The sequence below is a fragment of the Acanthochromis polyacanthus genome, chromosome 12, assembly GCF_021347895.1.
Source record: "Acanthochromis polyacanthus isolate Apoly-LR-REF ecotype Palm Island chromosome 12, KAUST_Apoly_ChrSc, whole genome shotgun sequence".
Lineage (NCBI taxonomy): Eukaryota > Metazoa > Chordata > Actinopteri > Pomacentridae > Acanthochromis > Acanthochromis polyacanthus.
The window spans coordinates 39,613,802-39,626,679 of record NC_067124.1 but is presented as its reverse complement, the minus strand read 5'-3'; the positions used below and the strand labels follow the sequence as shown (position 1 = coordinate 39,626,679).

Here is a 12,878-nt window from a genome sequence, read left to right as displayed (position 1 = left end):
CTCTGGTGTTCCATTTATTTAGAGTTTTTTCTCATTTTTGTACATTTGTCATTTTGTCTGTTTGTCATTTTGTTTCTCATTTTTGCCTCATTATCTTTGCATGTTTTTTTTCCATTTCCACCTTGTTTTTGTCATTTCGTGTCTCATTTTTGACCTTTCGTCTTTTTGTCATTTTGTGTCCTGTTTTTGTCAAGTTTTCTTATTTTGTGCCTCATTTTAGTCCTTTCCTGTCTTGTTTTTGTGTCTCGGTTTTAGTGTTTTGCGTCGTTTTTATTCAGATTTATTGTCATTTAGCCTGTAGTTTAGTCCTGGTTATCAGCAGACTTTCTGAATAGAATTAAATCCTCTAAATTTGGATATATCCTAGTTGACCAGACGGTGGCAGAAGAGGTCACAGTAATGACAAACGTGTGGTTCTGTTGTAATTCCACCTGTAACCACACGATGGCGCTGTTGGACCAGTTCAGCCTCAAAGTGAATCATTTCTCCCTCCAGGTCTTTGAGGAAGAGGAGGAAGAGTTCCTGAAACTTTTGCAGAAGAAACATGCAGAGATTAAAGATCCGAAAGTTAATTTAAACATGAATAAATGTTTTAAATTCCATCCTCCGAAAGCACAAAGAGACGACTTCACGAACAGCTTCGTTGTTTCTCTTTAATGGAATCAGAAAACAAACTTCAGTGGCTTTTAATGAATATCGAGCCAAACGACCTGGAGGCTCTTCAGTGACAAAAGTCCTCGAACCAAACGAAGAACCAAGAAGAAGCAGAAAAAAACCCAAACAGAAAAACTCAAAGCCAGCGAGCCGTAGCAGCATTAATATTCAGATTTATGTAAAAACGTCACAGATCTCACCATGAAATCCTCTAAGCTGTAACACGTTGGTTGTAGTTGAACACAGAAGCAACGAAGCAGCTGAATGTCGGGTTCAGATCAGTGTTTACATCCCATAATACTCACCGCTACAGTGAACGTTCATTAATTATGTGAAAATACACGAGTTGTTTCCTGAAATGATCAATTGCAAACAGCAGAATTCATACATATTCAATATTTTAATTTAATTTATGGATTCTCTGTTTGGTCAGAAAATGCTGGAAAATCTGTTTTGTTTTTTTTTTCAGTTTTCAGATCTTCAGCTTATCGTCATAGACGACGAAACAAACCCGGAAATATTCACATTTAGGAAGATCTAATGACAGAATTTAGACATTTTTATTGTTTTAAAATTGCCCTTAATTATAATTTTACTTTATAGTCACATTTAAATGAAGAAAAAAATAATCTGGAATTTTGGCTAATTAAATAGCTGCAATCATAGAATTTAGACATTTTATTTTGAAAAATGACTGTTTCCCTTCTTGCAGCTTTACTTTATATTAAATTTATATGAAGAAAAAATAATTATGTATAGGTTGGAATTTTAGCTAACTAACAAGCTGCAATTACAATATTTATATTTTTATTTATTAATTAAAAATTATTCAACAGTTGCCTTTCTTGCAGCTTTATTTTATCGCCACATTTAAATGAAGAAAAAAATTTAAGTGAAAGTTAAAATTTTAGCTAATCAAATAGTTGTTACTACAGAATTTATGTTTTTATTATTTTTAAAAAACTAGTCAACAGTTGCCCTTCTTGCAGTTTTACTTTATAGTTAAATTCATATGAAGAATAAAATAATTTAGAGAATTGTAATTTGGATTTTTAGCAAATGAAATCGCTGCAATCACAGAACTTTGACATTTTATTTTCAAAAACTACTCTGCTTATTAAATCATTTCAGTTAATTAACAGGCAGCAAACTAATAGTCACATTTACATTCAGAAAAATTTAACGAATTGTAATCCGGGATTTTAGCTAATAGCTGTAATGACAGGATTTTGATGTTTTATTTAGAAAATTCACCGTTTTCCTTCTTGCAGCTTTACTATACAGTTGAAATTATATGAAGATAATTAAACTATGTATAAGATGGAATTTTAGCTAATAGCTGCAATTACAGAATATTGACATTTTATTTTGAAAAATTACTCAGCAGTTGCGCTTTTTGTAGCTTTGAAAAATTATTTAATTATTCAATAATTTAAATTGTAAGTTGGAATTTTAGGTAATTAAATAGCTGCAATTATAGAATTTTTATGTTTTTCTTCTTTAAATTACTCAGCTGTATTTTTTATATATTTAATATTTTTATTTAATTTCTGGATTTACCGTCGTAGTGGACGAAAGACACCAGAAAATATTCACATTTAGGAAGACCTAATGGCAGAATTTATATATTTTTATTGTTTTAAAGTTGCCCTTAATTGTAGTTTTACTTTATAGTCACATTTATATGAAGAAAAAAACAATTTAAAGAAGTGTAAGTTGACATTTTAGCTAATTAACAAGCTCCAATCACAGAATTTTGATGTTTTATTTTGAAAAAATTACTGAACAGTTTCCCTTCTTGCAGCTTTACTTTACAGTTAAATTTATATGAGTAAAAATTTGATTTACAGAACTACAAACTGGAATTTTAGCTGATTAACGAGCTGCAATCACAGAATTATGATGTTTTATTTTGAAAAATACTCAACAGTTGCACTTGTTTTGCTGTGTAGTTGCATTTTTACGAGGAAAACATCGATGTAAAGAGATGTAATTTGGAGTTTCAGCTGAACGCTTCGGCATGAGAATCTACCAGCAGCTCAGATTTCAGTCAGTAACAGAAGAAGACTCAGAGGAAGGAGAAGCTTTGGTTTCTAGAGAAAACAGAACGTTTACATTCAGGAGGAGGAAACAAAAAGCTGAAGGATGAAAGAAGCAGAAGCACTTAGTGGACTCAGGACCGACCTTCACAACAATCAGTGTTTAAAAGACTCCTGATCTCCTCCTACGACCTCTGGAAGAGTCTCTGATATCTGATGAGGAGGAGGAGAAGGAGGAAGTAGAAGAGGAAGAAGAGGAGTAAGAAAGAGGACAGGAAGGAGGAAGAGGAAGTGGGTGAGGAAGAATAGGAATTAGAAAGAGGACAAGGAGGAAGAGGAGGATGAGGAGGAAGAAGAGGACAAGGAGGAAGAGCTGGATTTTTTTAATAAAAGGAGGAGGAAGAAGGAGGAGGAACAGGAGGAAGAAGAGGACTAAGAAAGAGGAAGAACAAGAGAAAGAATGAGGAAGGAGGAGGAAAAAGAGCGGTAAGAAAAGAAAGAAGAGGAGGAAGGAGGAGTAAGAAGATGAGGAGGAAGAGGAGGAGGTCGGTCTAACAGACAGCTGCCGCCGGTGGAACCAGTGAAACCAGTGGAACCAGTGCAGAAGTCAACAGAAGGACTTGTGTCTTCCGGCAGCTTCTTCTACCAAACAGAACTCTGAGGTTCTGGTCCGTCACATCGGCAGCAGGTGGTCGTCTCGCTCCTCCGGTTCCTCCTCCAGAGGTTCTGCTGAGACTCCTCGGTACGCCGGAGCTTCGTCTCGATTCTTCGAGCGGCAGACGAAGTCGCAGCCATCCTGTAGGGAGGAAAAGGAAGCTTGTTGGACTTTCAGTATAAAAGCCACACGTTCTATGGATGTTTCTAACCGAACGGACAATGCTCACCGCCGTCATGTTGCCGAGCTCCACCCAGAAGGAGTAGTTGGGGAACTGCTCCATGCCTTTAGCTCCCACCACCAGCCGCTGGTACAGGAATCCTCCGATCAGGTAGACGGCCACGAGACAGGCAGCACTGCCGATCAGTCAATCAATCAATCAATCAATCAATCAGTCAGTGATTTACAAAACAGAAGAAAAAAAACTGTGGGAGGAAGCTAGCAAACCCATCTGCTCCAGTTACCCCAGGTGTCAAAGCTCCCCCAGCAACCCAATGTCCCCCAGCAACCCAATGTCCCCCAGCAACCCAATGTCCCCCAGCAACCCAAGGTCCCCCAGCAACCCAATGTCCCCCAGCAACCCAAGGTCCCCCAGCAACCCAAGGTCCCCCAGCAACCCAAGGTCCCCCAGGAACCCAAGGTCCCCCAGGAACCCAAGGTCCCCCAGGAACCCAAGGTCCTCCAGGAACCCAAGGTCCCCAGGAACCCAAGGTCCCCCAGCAACCCAGTCTCCTCCAGCAACCCAAGGTCCCCCACCAACCTAAGGTACCCCCAGGTGCCAAAGGTACCATATCAACCCAAGGTCCCACAGACACCCAAGGTGCCCCACCATCCCAAGGTCCTCCAGCAACACCTCCTCCACTACCTAAGTACCGGCGTCAACGACTGGTGGTACACTATCCATTCAAGAAGCCAGGCCAACAAGCCTAAGGCACTATGGAGAAAACCCACACATGCACAGGAAGAACATGCCAACTCCATGCAGAAAGATCCCAGGAAGGCCAAGACATGAACCGGGGATCTTCTAGCTGCACGGTGACAGCACTAACCACCAAACTACTGCGCAGCCCTAACATCAAATCAAATTTCAACAATTTCTGATCAAAATTCTTGAATTTGGTTGATTTCATTATCACAAATTACAGCTATTTAAAATGACATCTGTGATTTTTTAGCTCGACATGTCAAGCTGGCAGCTTAGAAAGACGAAAATACACCTACAGAAACTGTACAAACAGAAAGAACAAGAAAAGCAAAAATCTAATCACTTGGTCCTCGTGTCACTTCTGACCTCCTCTGAAATTAAATCTGAGTCTGTTTGTTGTTCAGATTTAATGTGAGAGAAAACCTGCTGAAAGTGGGTCAACGGGGAGTTTTTATTCTTTCTGTCTCTACAGTTTCAGGCTGATAAATGGTGTCATTCCGTAGATGTTTCTAAACAGAACACACATTTAAGTGTTGAATCCTTTAGTGTGTCTACATACATGATGAGGATTATGGATCCGGCGCTGAGTCGGGACTCGATGACCGGACAAACTGCATTGGAGTCCAGTTCAAACAGGTAGAAACAGTCCTCCACTCGTTCCCGGTCCTCCAGAACCACCTCCAGAGTTCCCTGAAACACAAGGATGGATGGACGGAGGAGATGAACACAACAAAACACACTCTGAAGAACACGTCATACAGAAGAAACATGAACAAACACACCTCATCGCTCAGTGTCTGCAGAGGAGCTAGAACAGGGACTAAACTGCTCTTCTGTCTGGTTTAGGCTCAGATTCAGCACAGTAATGTGATATGTTCCCTGTCAAAGACCTGCTAGCTCCTGGCAGATTGCTGTGTAACCTGAACTCTGCTTATTCAGGTCAATTTGCTTCTGTTGTTCTTTCAGGATACGGCAGCAGATTAAAGTTCCTGATGATTATTTCCCCCATCAGTGAACCTGTGGAGTATTTCCTTGAGTCACCGAGCAGCCGTTTGGTCTCGAAAATGTTGAAAATGTGCATTTTAAATGTCTAATTTAGTCCAAATATCTTCAGTTTACTGTCACAGAGGAAAGAACCCAGAAAATATTCACATTTAAGGAGCTGAAATCACAGAATTCAGACAGATTTTTCTCAGTTCATTCCTCACTAAACCAACTGGTTACTAGTTGAAGCTCCAGATGTTTAACCGAGTCTGTAACTGCTGGTTGAACAACATAAGTGTGTTTTGTGTGTCCTTGCGGTCATTTCGCATGTTTTTGTGGTCATTTTGTGTCTGATTACAGTTGTTTTGTGTCTATTTTTGGTTGTTTTGTGTCTCTTTGTGGTCATTTGGCATCTTTGTGGTTGTTTTGTGTCTCATTGTGGCCGTTTTATGTCTCGTTATGTCATTATGCATATTTTTGGGTTGTTTTGAACAATTTGTGTTGTTTTTGTCTCTTTGTAGTCATTTTGTGTCTGTTTGACATCATTTTGTGTCTTTGTTATTAGTGTGTCTGTGGTCATTTTGTGGTTGGTTTGTGTCCGTTTTCACTATTTAGCGTCTCTTTTTGGTTATTTTGTGTTGCTTTGTGGGCATTTAGCATCTTTTGTGGTTGTTTTGTGTCTATTTTTTGGTTGTTTTATGTCTCTTTTGGGCATTATGCATCTTTTTGGGGTTGTTTTGAGCAATTTGTGGGGGGGGTTTGTGTCTTTGTAATCATTTTGTGTCCCTTTGACATCATTTTGTGTCTTTTTGTGATTATTTAGTGTCTCTGTGGTCTTTTTGCGGTTGGTTTGTGTCTCCTATGATTGTTTTGTGTCTCTTTGTGGTCATTTTGCATTTGTTTATAGTAATTTTCTATCATTTTGTGGTCATTTTGCATTTGTTTATAGTAATTTTCTATCATTTTGTGGTCATTTTGTGTCTCTTTGCGGCCTTTTTGTGATTATTTAGTGTCTCTTTTCTCTCATTTTGTGGTTGGTTTGTGTCTCCTATGATTGTTTTGTGTCTCTTTGTGGTGGTTTTGTGTCTCTTTGTGGGAATTTTCCATATGTTTACAGTAATTTTCTATCATTTTGTGTCTCTTTGTGGCCTTTTTGTGATTATTTAGTGTCTCTTTTCTCTCATTTTGTGGTTGGTTTGTGTCTCCTATGATTGTTTTGTGTCTCTTTGTGGTGGTTTTGTGTCTCTTTGTGGGAATTTTCCATATGTTTACAGTAATTTTCTATCATTTTGTGTCTCTTTGTGGCCTTTTTGTGATTATTTAGTGTCTCTTTTCTCTCATTTTGTGGTTGGTTTGTGTCTCTTGACTGTTTTGTGTCTCTTTGTGGTCGTTTCGCATCTCTTTTTTGCCATTTTGTGTCTCTTTTTGGTTGTTTAGTGTCTCTTTGTGGCTGTGTTGTGTCTATTTATGACCGTTTTGTCACTTTAATACGCTGATGGACATTTAATCTATCTGTCTGTCTACCTACCTACCTGCTCTCTAAAACGTCAGACGTAGTTAAAGCCGTTACCATCGCTGTCTTCCTGTTGCAGGAGATCATGATGATGGCTTTCCTCTTCTCCTTGGAGCAGTGAGAGTCGTATTGATCACCGTTTCTGTAGATCAGCATCACCCAGTCACCTTCACAAAACAAACACAACACTTAAGCTCACAGTTTGTCTGAAACACGCTGCAGTTTTACTTCGTTTAGCCAAGATCTACAGTGACTACAAACACTCTGGGGCCTAAAGCAGAAGCTCTTACTTCCTCCGATGGCCTGCGTGGCGTCGTACCGGCCGACTACCTCAGGTTTCGGACTCTTCGAGTTGCTCTGAATGACTCCGGCTCCTTGAACACCTCCTGCATCTCCACACAGCTGGAACGTGTACGTGTAGGTCTCGTCTTTATTTTTAGACTCTACAGTGAAGCTGGAAACACCATAACAACATCCAGAAAAACATTAATAACACGCAAGAAAGAAGGTTTAAAAAAAGACCGACCAGCAAAAGAGCGTCACATTAAAATCTTCTTACAGCTTCAGAAAGACCTGAAGTTAAAAAGAGATAACAGTAAAGGAACGAAAAAATGTAAAAAAGAAAGACTGAACTGTCTCAAATAACCAAATCCAGACACAAAAAAAGAAAAACCAGACCTAAAAATGATAGAAGGCAGAGAAAAAAAGACAAAGACGAGACAAAACTGACATGAAACGACCCAAACGAGACGCACAACAGCAGAAAGGAGACAGAAAATCTCTGAAATAATGCACAAAACAAGAAAAACTAGACACAAAATGAAGAATATGAGACAAAGACAAGACAGAAAACAACACAAAACAACAAAAACGAAACACAAAATAACCAAAATAAGACACAAACTTAGATGAAATGAGAAAAACAAGACAAAAAAAATGACCACGATGAGTAAAAAATGACTGAAATAAGACAGAAAACTATACAAGGCAAGAAAACAAAACACAAAATGACACAAAATGGAGAAAATATGACAAAAAAGACCAAAATCAGACAGAAAACTACACAAAAAGACAAGTGAAACACAAAATGACAAAAGGAAACTGAAAAACGACAAAGACGAGACAAAACCGTCACAGAGAGACATGAAGCGACCTAAAGAAAACGCAACACAACACACACACACACACGCACAAAGGAGACACAAAATGACTGAAATATGGCAGAAAACTACACAAAAAAGAAAAACCACGCACAAAACAACCAAATAAGACACAAATTTACACAAAATGAGACACAAAATGACCGAAATAAGACATGATAAAAGAAAAACTAGACATAAAATGAAGGAAATGAGACAAAATAAGACCAAAATGAGACAGAAAACGTCACAAAACAAGAAAAACAAGACACAAAATGAGACACAAAATGACTCAAATAAGACAGAGAACTGCACAAGACAAGAAAACAAAACACAAAATCACACAAAATGACCAAAATGAGACAGAAAACGACACAAAAAAGATAAACGAAACACAAAATGAAAGAGAGAAAATGAGAAATGACAAAGACGAGACGAAACTGTCACAAAGAGACATGAAGCGACCTAAAGAAAACACAAAACAGCAGAAAGGAGACACAAAATGACCAAAATAAGACACAAAACAAGAAAAATTAGACAGAAAATGAAGAAAAAAAGACTGAAATGTGACAGAAAACATCACAAAACAAGAAAACAAAACACAAAATGACAACTGAAAACGAATTAAACACTTGAACAGTTAAATATCTACAGTATGTACAAACAACATTTACTCCAGTGTTTTAACATCTGTGCAAACACGCTGGTTTCAGGTTGTTTTTTTTTTACAATTTTATGAAATAAATAATCAAAGAAATTAAACTTTTCTTGGTTTTTATGATTTCTTCCATTGTAGGAGAAGAAAGAAGGAAATGAGCTTTCTTTATGACTGCTGGTGTTGTAGCTCCTTGATCCTGTGGAGCTGCAGGACTTTAAAGAAAAGGATCTTCCAGAGATTTGAAGGTGATAAAATCACTGGATCTTACTTCTTGTTGGCCAGCGGCTCCAGTCGGCTCAGGACTTTGCGTTCCGACTCGGACTCGGGGGACAGTTTGCAGTTCTTGGTGCTGTTGGAGGCGTGAACTCCCGTCAGAAGCAGCTGGACCCACAGAGTCAAGAGCAGGACGGAGCCTGGACCGGGACAAAGACTCACCTGGAACACAAGGACATTCATGCCGTCTTTAAAAGCAACAAACAGTGTGGTTAACAAGAGTTTAAAAACTGTCTGGGAAAGAGACCTGGGGCCTCATTTATAAAACATTGCGTAGGATCCATACTAAAGTTTGCGTACGCCGAAAATACGAAAAGGGCGTACGCCCCTCGCCCCTGATTTATAAAACTGTGTGTAAGCACAGCTGCATGCAATTTCTTGATAAATCACACACCAGCTGGAAGATTGCACAGCTGGATCCACCTCACATTCCGCCCACAACACACCCACATTTTACCATGAATGGTCAATGCAAAGTAACTCATGAATTATCTGTATATAAATAAGCTGCTGATCCACGGCATTTCACACAGCGCCCCCTGCAGTCTTTTCCCTGCTGTGCGTCAGGATGAATGAATCATGTGTGACCCAGGCCACCCTGCCACTAAATTTGTTATGATCATGTCCGATGTACAAATAATTTGTAAACTGATTGAATGTACATTTTTTCGGTTCACGTAGACAAATTCATTTTCACTCGGGGGTTGTGGTGTGAAGCATGTGTGCCTATACAGGGCTGATTAATGGTTGGACGCTCATCACATTCGGCCGCATATGGATAAATAAACAAAATTCTTTACTTTTTTTTTGCCTTTTTACTGTGATAGTTGCAGTGAAGAGTGACAGGAAATGGGGAGAAGAGTAGGAAGACATGCATAAAAGTGCCGCGGGCAGGAATCGAACCCGAGCCACTGCGTCGGAGACCAGCCCTACAAATGGATCTTCTGCTTTCCTCGATGAGCCATACGGGCGCTGGGTGATCAGTAAACAAAATTATTTAATAAAGATCACCATACCGGCCCTTCGGTCAAACGACCGAATGAAATAACGTTCAATCCGCTCCTGTTGATATATGAACATAGTTCTGCAAATACAGTCGTAGGCCGAATGACGCACTATATGAACATCTACAACAATGAGGGTTTATGATTATCCGGCTCTACAAGTCTAATATGTGATAACAATAAAGGTTTGAGATCAGTCTGGTTTCAATTCACCACTTCACCCTCCGGCACTGCCGTTCCCTCTGTCTCCAAAATGTGCTTAAGCAAGCATCAAAGTTGGAGCACCGGTGTGAGCATTCTCACGCCAAGTTTGTTTTAGAAATCACAACGTACACAGCGTACGCCACTTTCTATGCAAAGTTTGTGATTTACGCCCTGTTTTGTGCGTAAGGAAGCATCAAGAATCAAGGTTGGTGCACCGGTGCGCACATTCTCACGCCAAGTTTGTTTTTATAAATCACAACCTTTGCGTAGAAAGTGGCGTACGTCACTTTCTAGCCCTGTTTTGTGCGTACACAAGCTTTATAAATGAGGCTCCTGCAGATTAGCTTTGCCGAGGGCGAATGGGACACTCTGGTCAGACACATGTTGAAACCAATGAGAGATGCACGTTCCAAGCTTATCCAATTTAAAATACTTAATCGACTGTACTGGACACCGGTAAGGCTTCATAAGGCAAAAATCAGTTTATCCAATATGTGTTGGAGATGTCATTCTGACCCAGGTGATATGATCCATATGTTTCTCACTTGTCCAAAACTGTCAGGTTATTGGAACAAAGTAATGGAGAAGTTATGCTCTTGTTTGAAAACAAAAACTGTCTTGACCCCTCAGCTTTGTCTTTTGAATAACTTGGACTCTTCCACTGGTTTAAGAGGAAAAAAGGTTCTCTGGTTGAAGACTGCCCTGACCACAGCCAAAAGGGTGATTCTAAGACATTGGAAAGGACAAAATGATCCTACTTTTTCGGAATGGCTCAGCGCATTGTCAGAGACTGCCTCATACGAACGTCTAATATATAAAATAAATGGACAAATTGATATTTTTGAAGAGATTTGGGAACCGTTTCTATCTAATTGTAAAGAATCCTAACTTTGAGCAGAGGTAATATTTTGGGTGCCTTTCTTTTTCTTTTTCTTTATGACTGTTCCATTATGACTGGCCGTGGGGTTGAGGTTCTGGGTTTTGAGATGAAAAGTAAGAAAATGTTTCCTTCCTTATTGTATTACTTAGAAGATACCGCACTGGTTGCATATATTTGTTCTAATTTTGTAATACTGCTTTTCTGTAACTTGCAACATTTTGCTGTGAAGGAATAAATAAAAATAATACTGAAAAAAATAAATAAATAAATAAAAGCACCAAACAAACAAGCACTATTTACTACCAACTAACAGAACAATACTAATTACTGCTTCGTTTGTCCATTTTTTGTTGCTTTGTCAAATTTTTCGTCCATTTTTTGTTTTGTTTCGTGTCGTTTACCTAATTGTTTTGTCATTTTGTTCCTCATTTTTGTGTGTCTTTTTTGTAATACTTTGTCGTTTTTGTCAGATGTGTTTCTTGCGTGTGTTTTTGTCTTATTTTCGTCATTTTGTGTTTTGCTTTACTTGCAGTTTTGAGCATAATTTTTGTCATTTTGTGTCATTTATGTAATTGTCTCGTTTTTGTCACTTTTCAATTTTTTAAGCTTTGAAACTTTTTTGTCTCATTTTTTTCTCTTCTTGTTTTGTTTCATGTTGTTTGTCTTATTTTTCTCATTTGTGTGTCATTTTCGTATTATTTTATCTTGTTTTTTGTCTGATTTTTGTCGTATTGGTCATAAAGTAAAATACAAGACTGCTCATTGATCTTTTGTTGTTTTGTGTCTCATTTTTAGAATATCTTGTTCTTGCTCCTTTTTGTCTGACTTTTTTTGTGTCTCATGTTTTTTGTTGTTTTGTTTCATGCTTTTGTCATTTTTTGTCTTGTATTTGTAATTTGTCCATTTTTTTTCTCATTTTTTCTTTTTTGTTTCATGTCATTGTTCTCATTGTTGTTTTTCATTTTGTGTGTCGTTTTTGTAATGTGTTGTCTTGTTTTTTGACCGACTTTTGTCGCTTTGATCATAAAGTGAAATACTACATTGTTCAGTTCCAGACATCTGTGACTAAATGTTTTCTTTGTAGACACTCAGTCATCTGGAAATTGTGATTTGTAAGTCGTCGTTTGTCCATTGTTTTGTCGTTTCTTTTTTGTTTTGTGTCATGTTATGGGTCTCATTTTTTGTAGTTTTGTGTCTCATTTTTGTAATATTTTGTCTCGTTTTGTTGGGGTTTTCTGTTGTTATTGTGTAAATGATAAACTAAGGCTGAATGTTGCTGAAATTGAATTTATTTTTCTTAAATTTCAGGTTGTTCATGATGTTTTGTAAAAAGATAATTCACTAAATGTGAACTTTGTTGTACTAAAACAAAGGAAACGTGGAGTTGTGGTTATTTATAGGTTATTATGCTCTGATTTTACTGGTCACTTGAGATCAAACTATAATATCTCAGTGAGATTTAAGCAGAATTGTGCAGATTCAGTTGAGCTGCAAAAATTAACACTCAAAATGTGAAAAATCAACTAAAGCTCTTAGAAAATGTCAGATATCTGCAGGTAAAGCGAGCAGCAAACACTAAATCTGTGTTTCTGTGTGTTAGAGTCCAGCTTTGCTGCAGAAACCCATTGAGTAAATAAAGAAAACTTCTTCCTGAGAGTGTTTTACCTTCATGACTTCCTCGCTGCGGATCAGTTTAACAGGTTAAAACGCTGCAGCTTCCTCACGCTAACGTCGCTTCCTGGTCGCTTTTTTCGCTCATAAAAGCGAAGTTTCGAGCTTCGGATGAAGTAAAGTTTCTCTTCGAGCAGTCGGAAGCTTTAAACGGTTGTTTCGGCCACGATAATCAACACGTTTTCATTCCTAACGTGTTTTAATATCGCAGCAGCTAACAGGCTACATGAGTGGCGGAGTGCGGAAGTGAAACTAAACACACAAACATGTGACACAGCA

At 38.3% G+C, this 12,878-nt stretch overlaps 1 protein-coding gene across 1 annotated transcript; it reads right to left on the bottom strand.

The window, feature by feature from the left end:
- Nucleotides 1-639: 639 nt before the first annotated feature.
- On the bottom strand, nt 640-12,859 carry m6pr (mannose-6-phosphate receptor (cation dependent)). Its single transcript, XM_022201133.2, has 7 exons — nt 12,594-12,859; nt 8,836-9,002; nt 7,061-7,224; nt 6,828-6,937; nt 4,833-4,963; nt 3,578-3,704; nt 640-3,489 (listed from the first exon to the last, which is right to left on the bottom strand). The coding sequence occupies exons 1-7, from the start codon at nt 12,597-12,599 to the stop codon at nt 3,367-3,369; spliced, it is 828 nt and encodes a 275-aa protein (XP_022056825.1). The 5' UTR covers nt 12,600-12,859; the 3' UTR covers nt 640-3,366.
- Between the last annotated feature and the right edge of the window lie 19 nt (nt 12,860-12,878).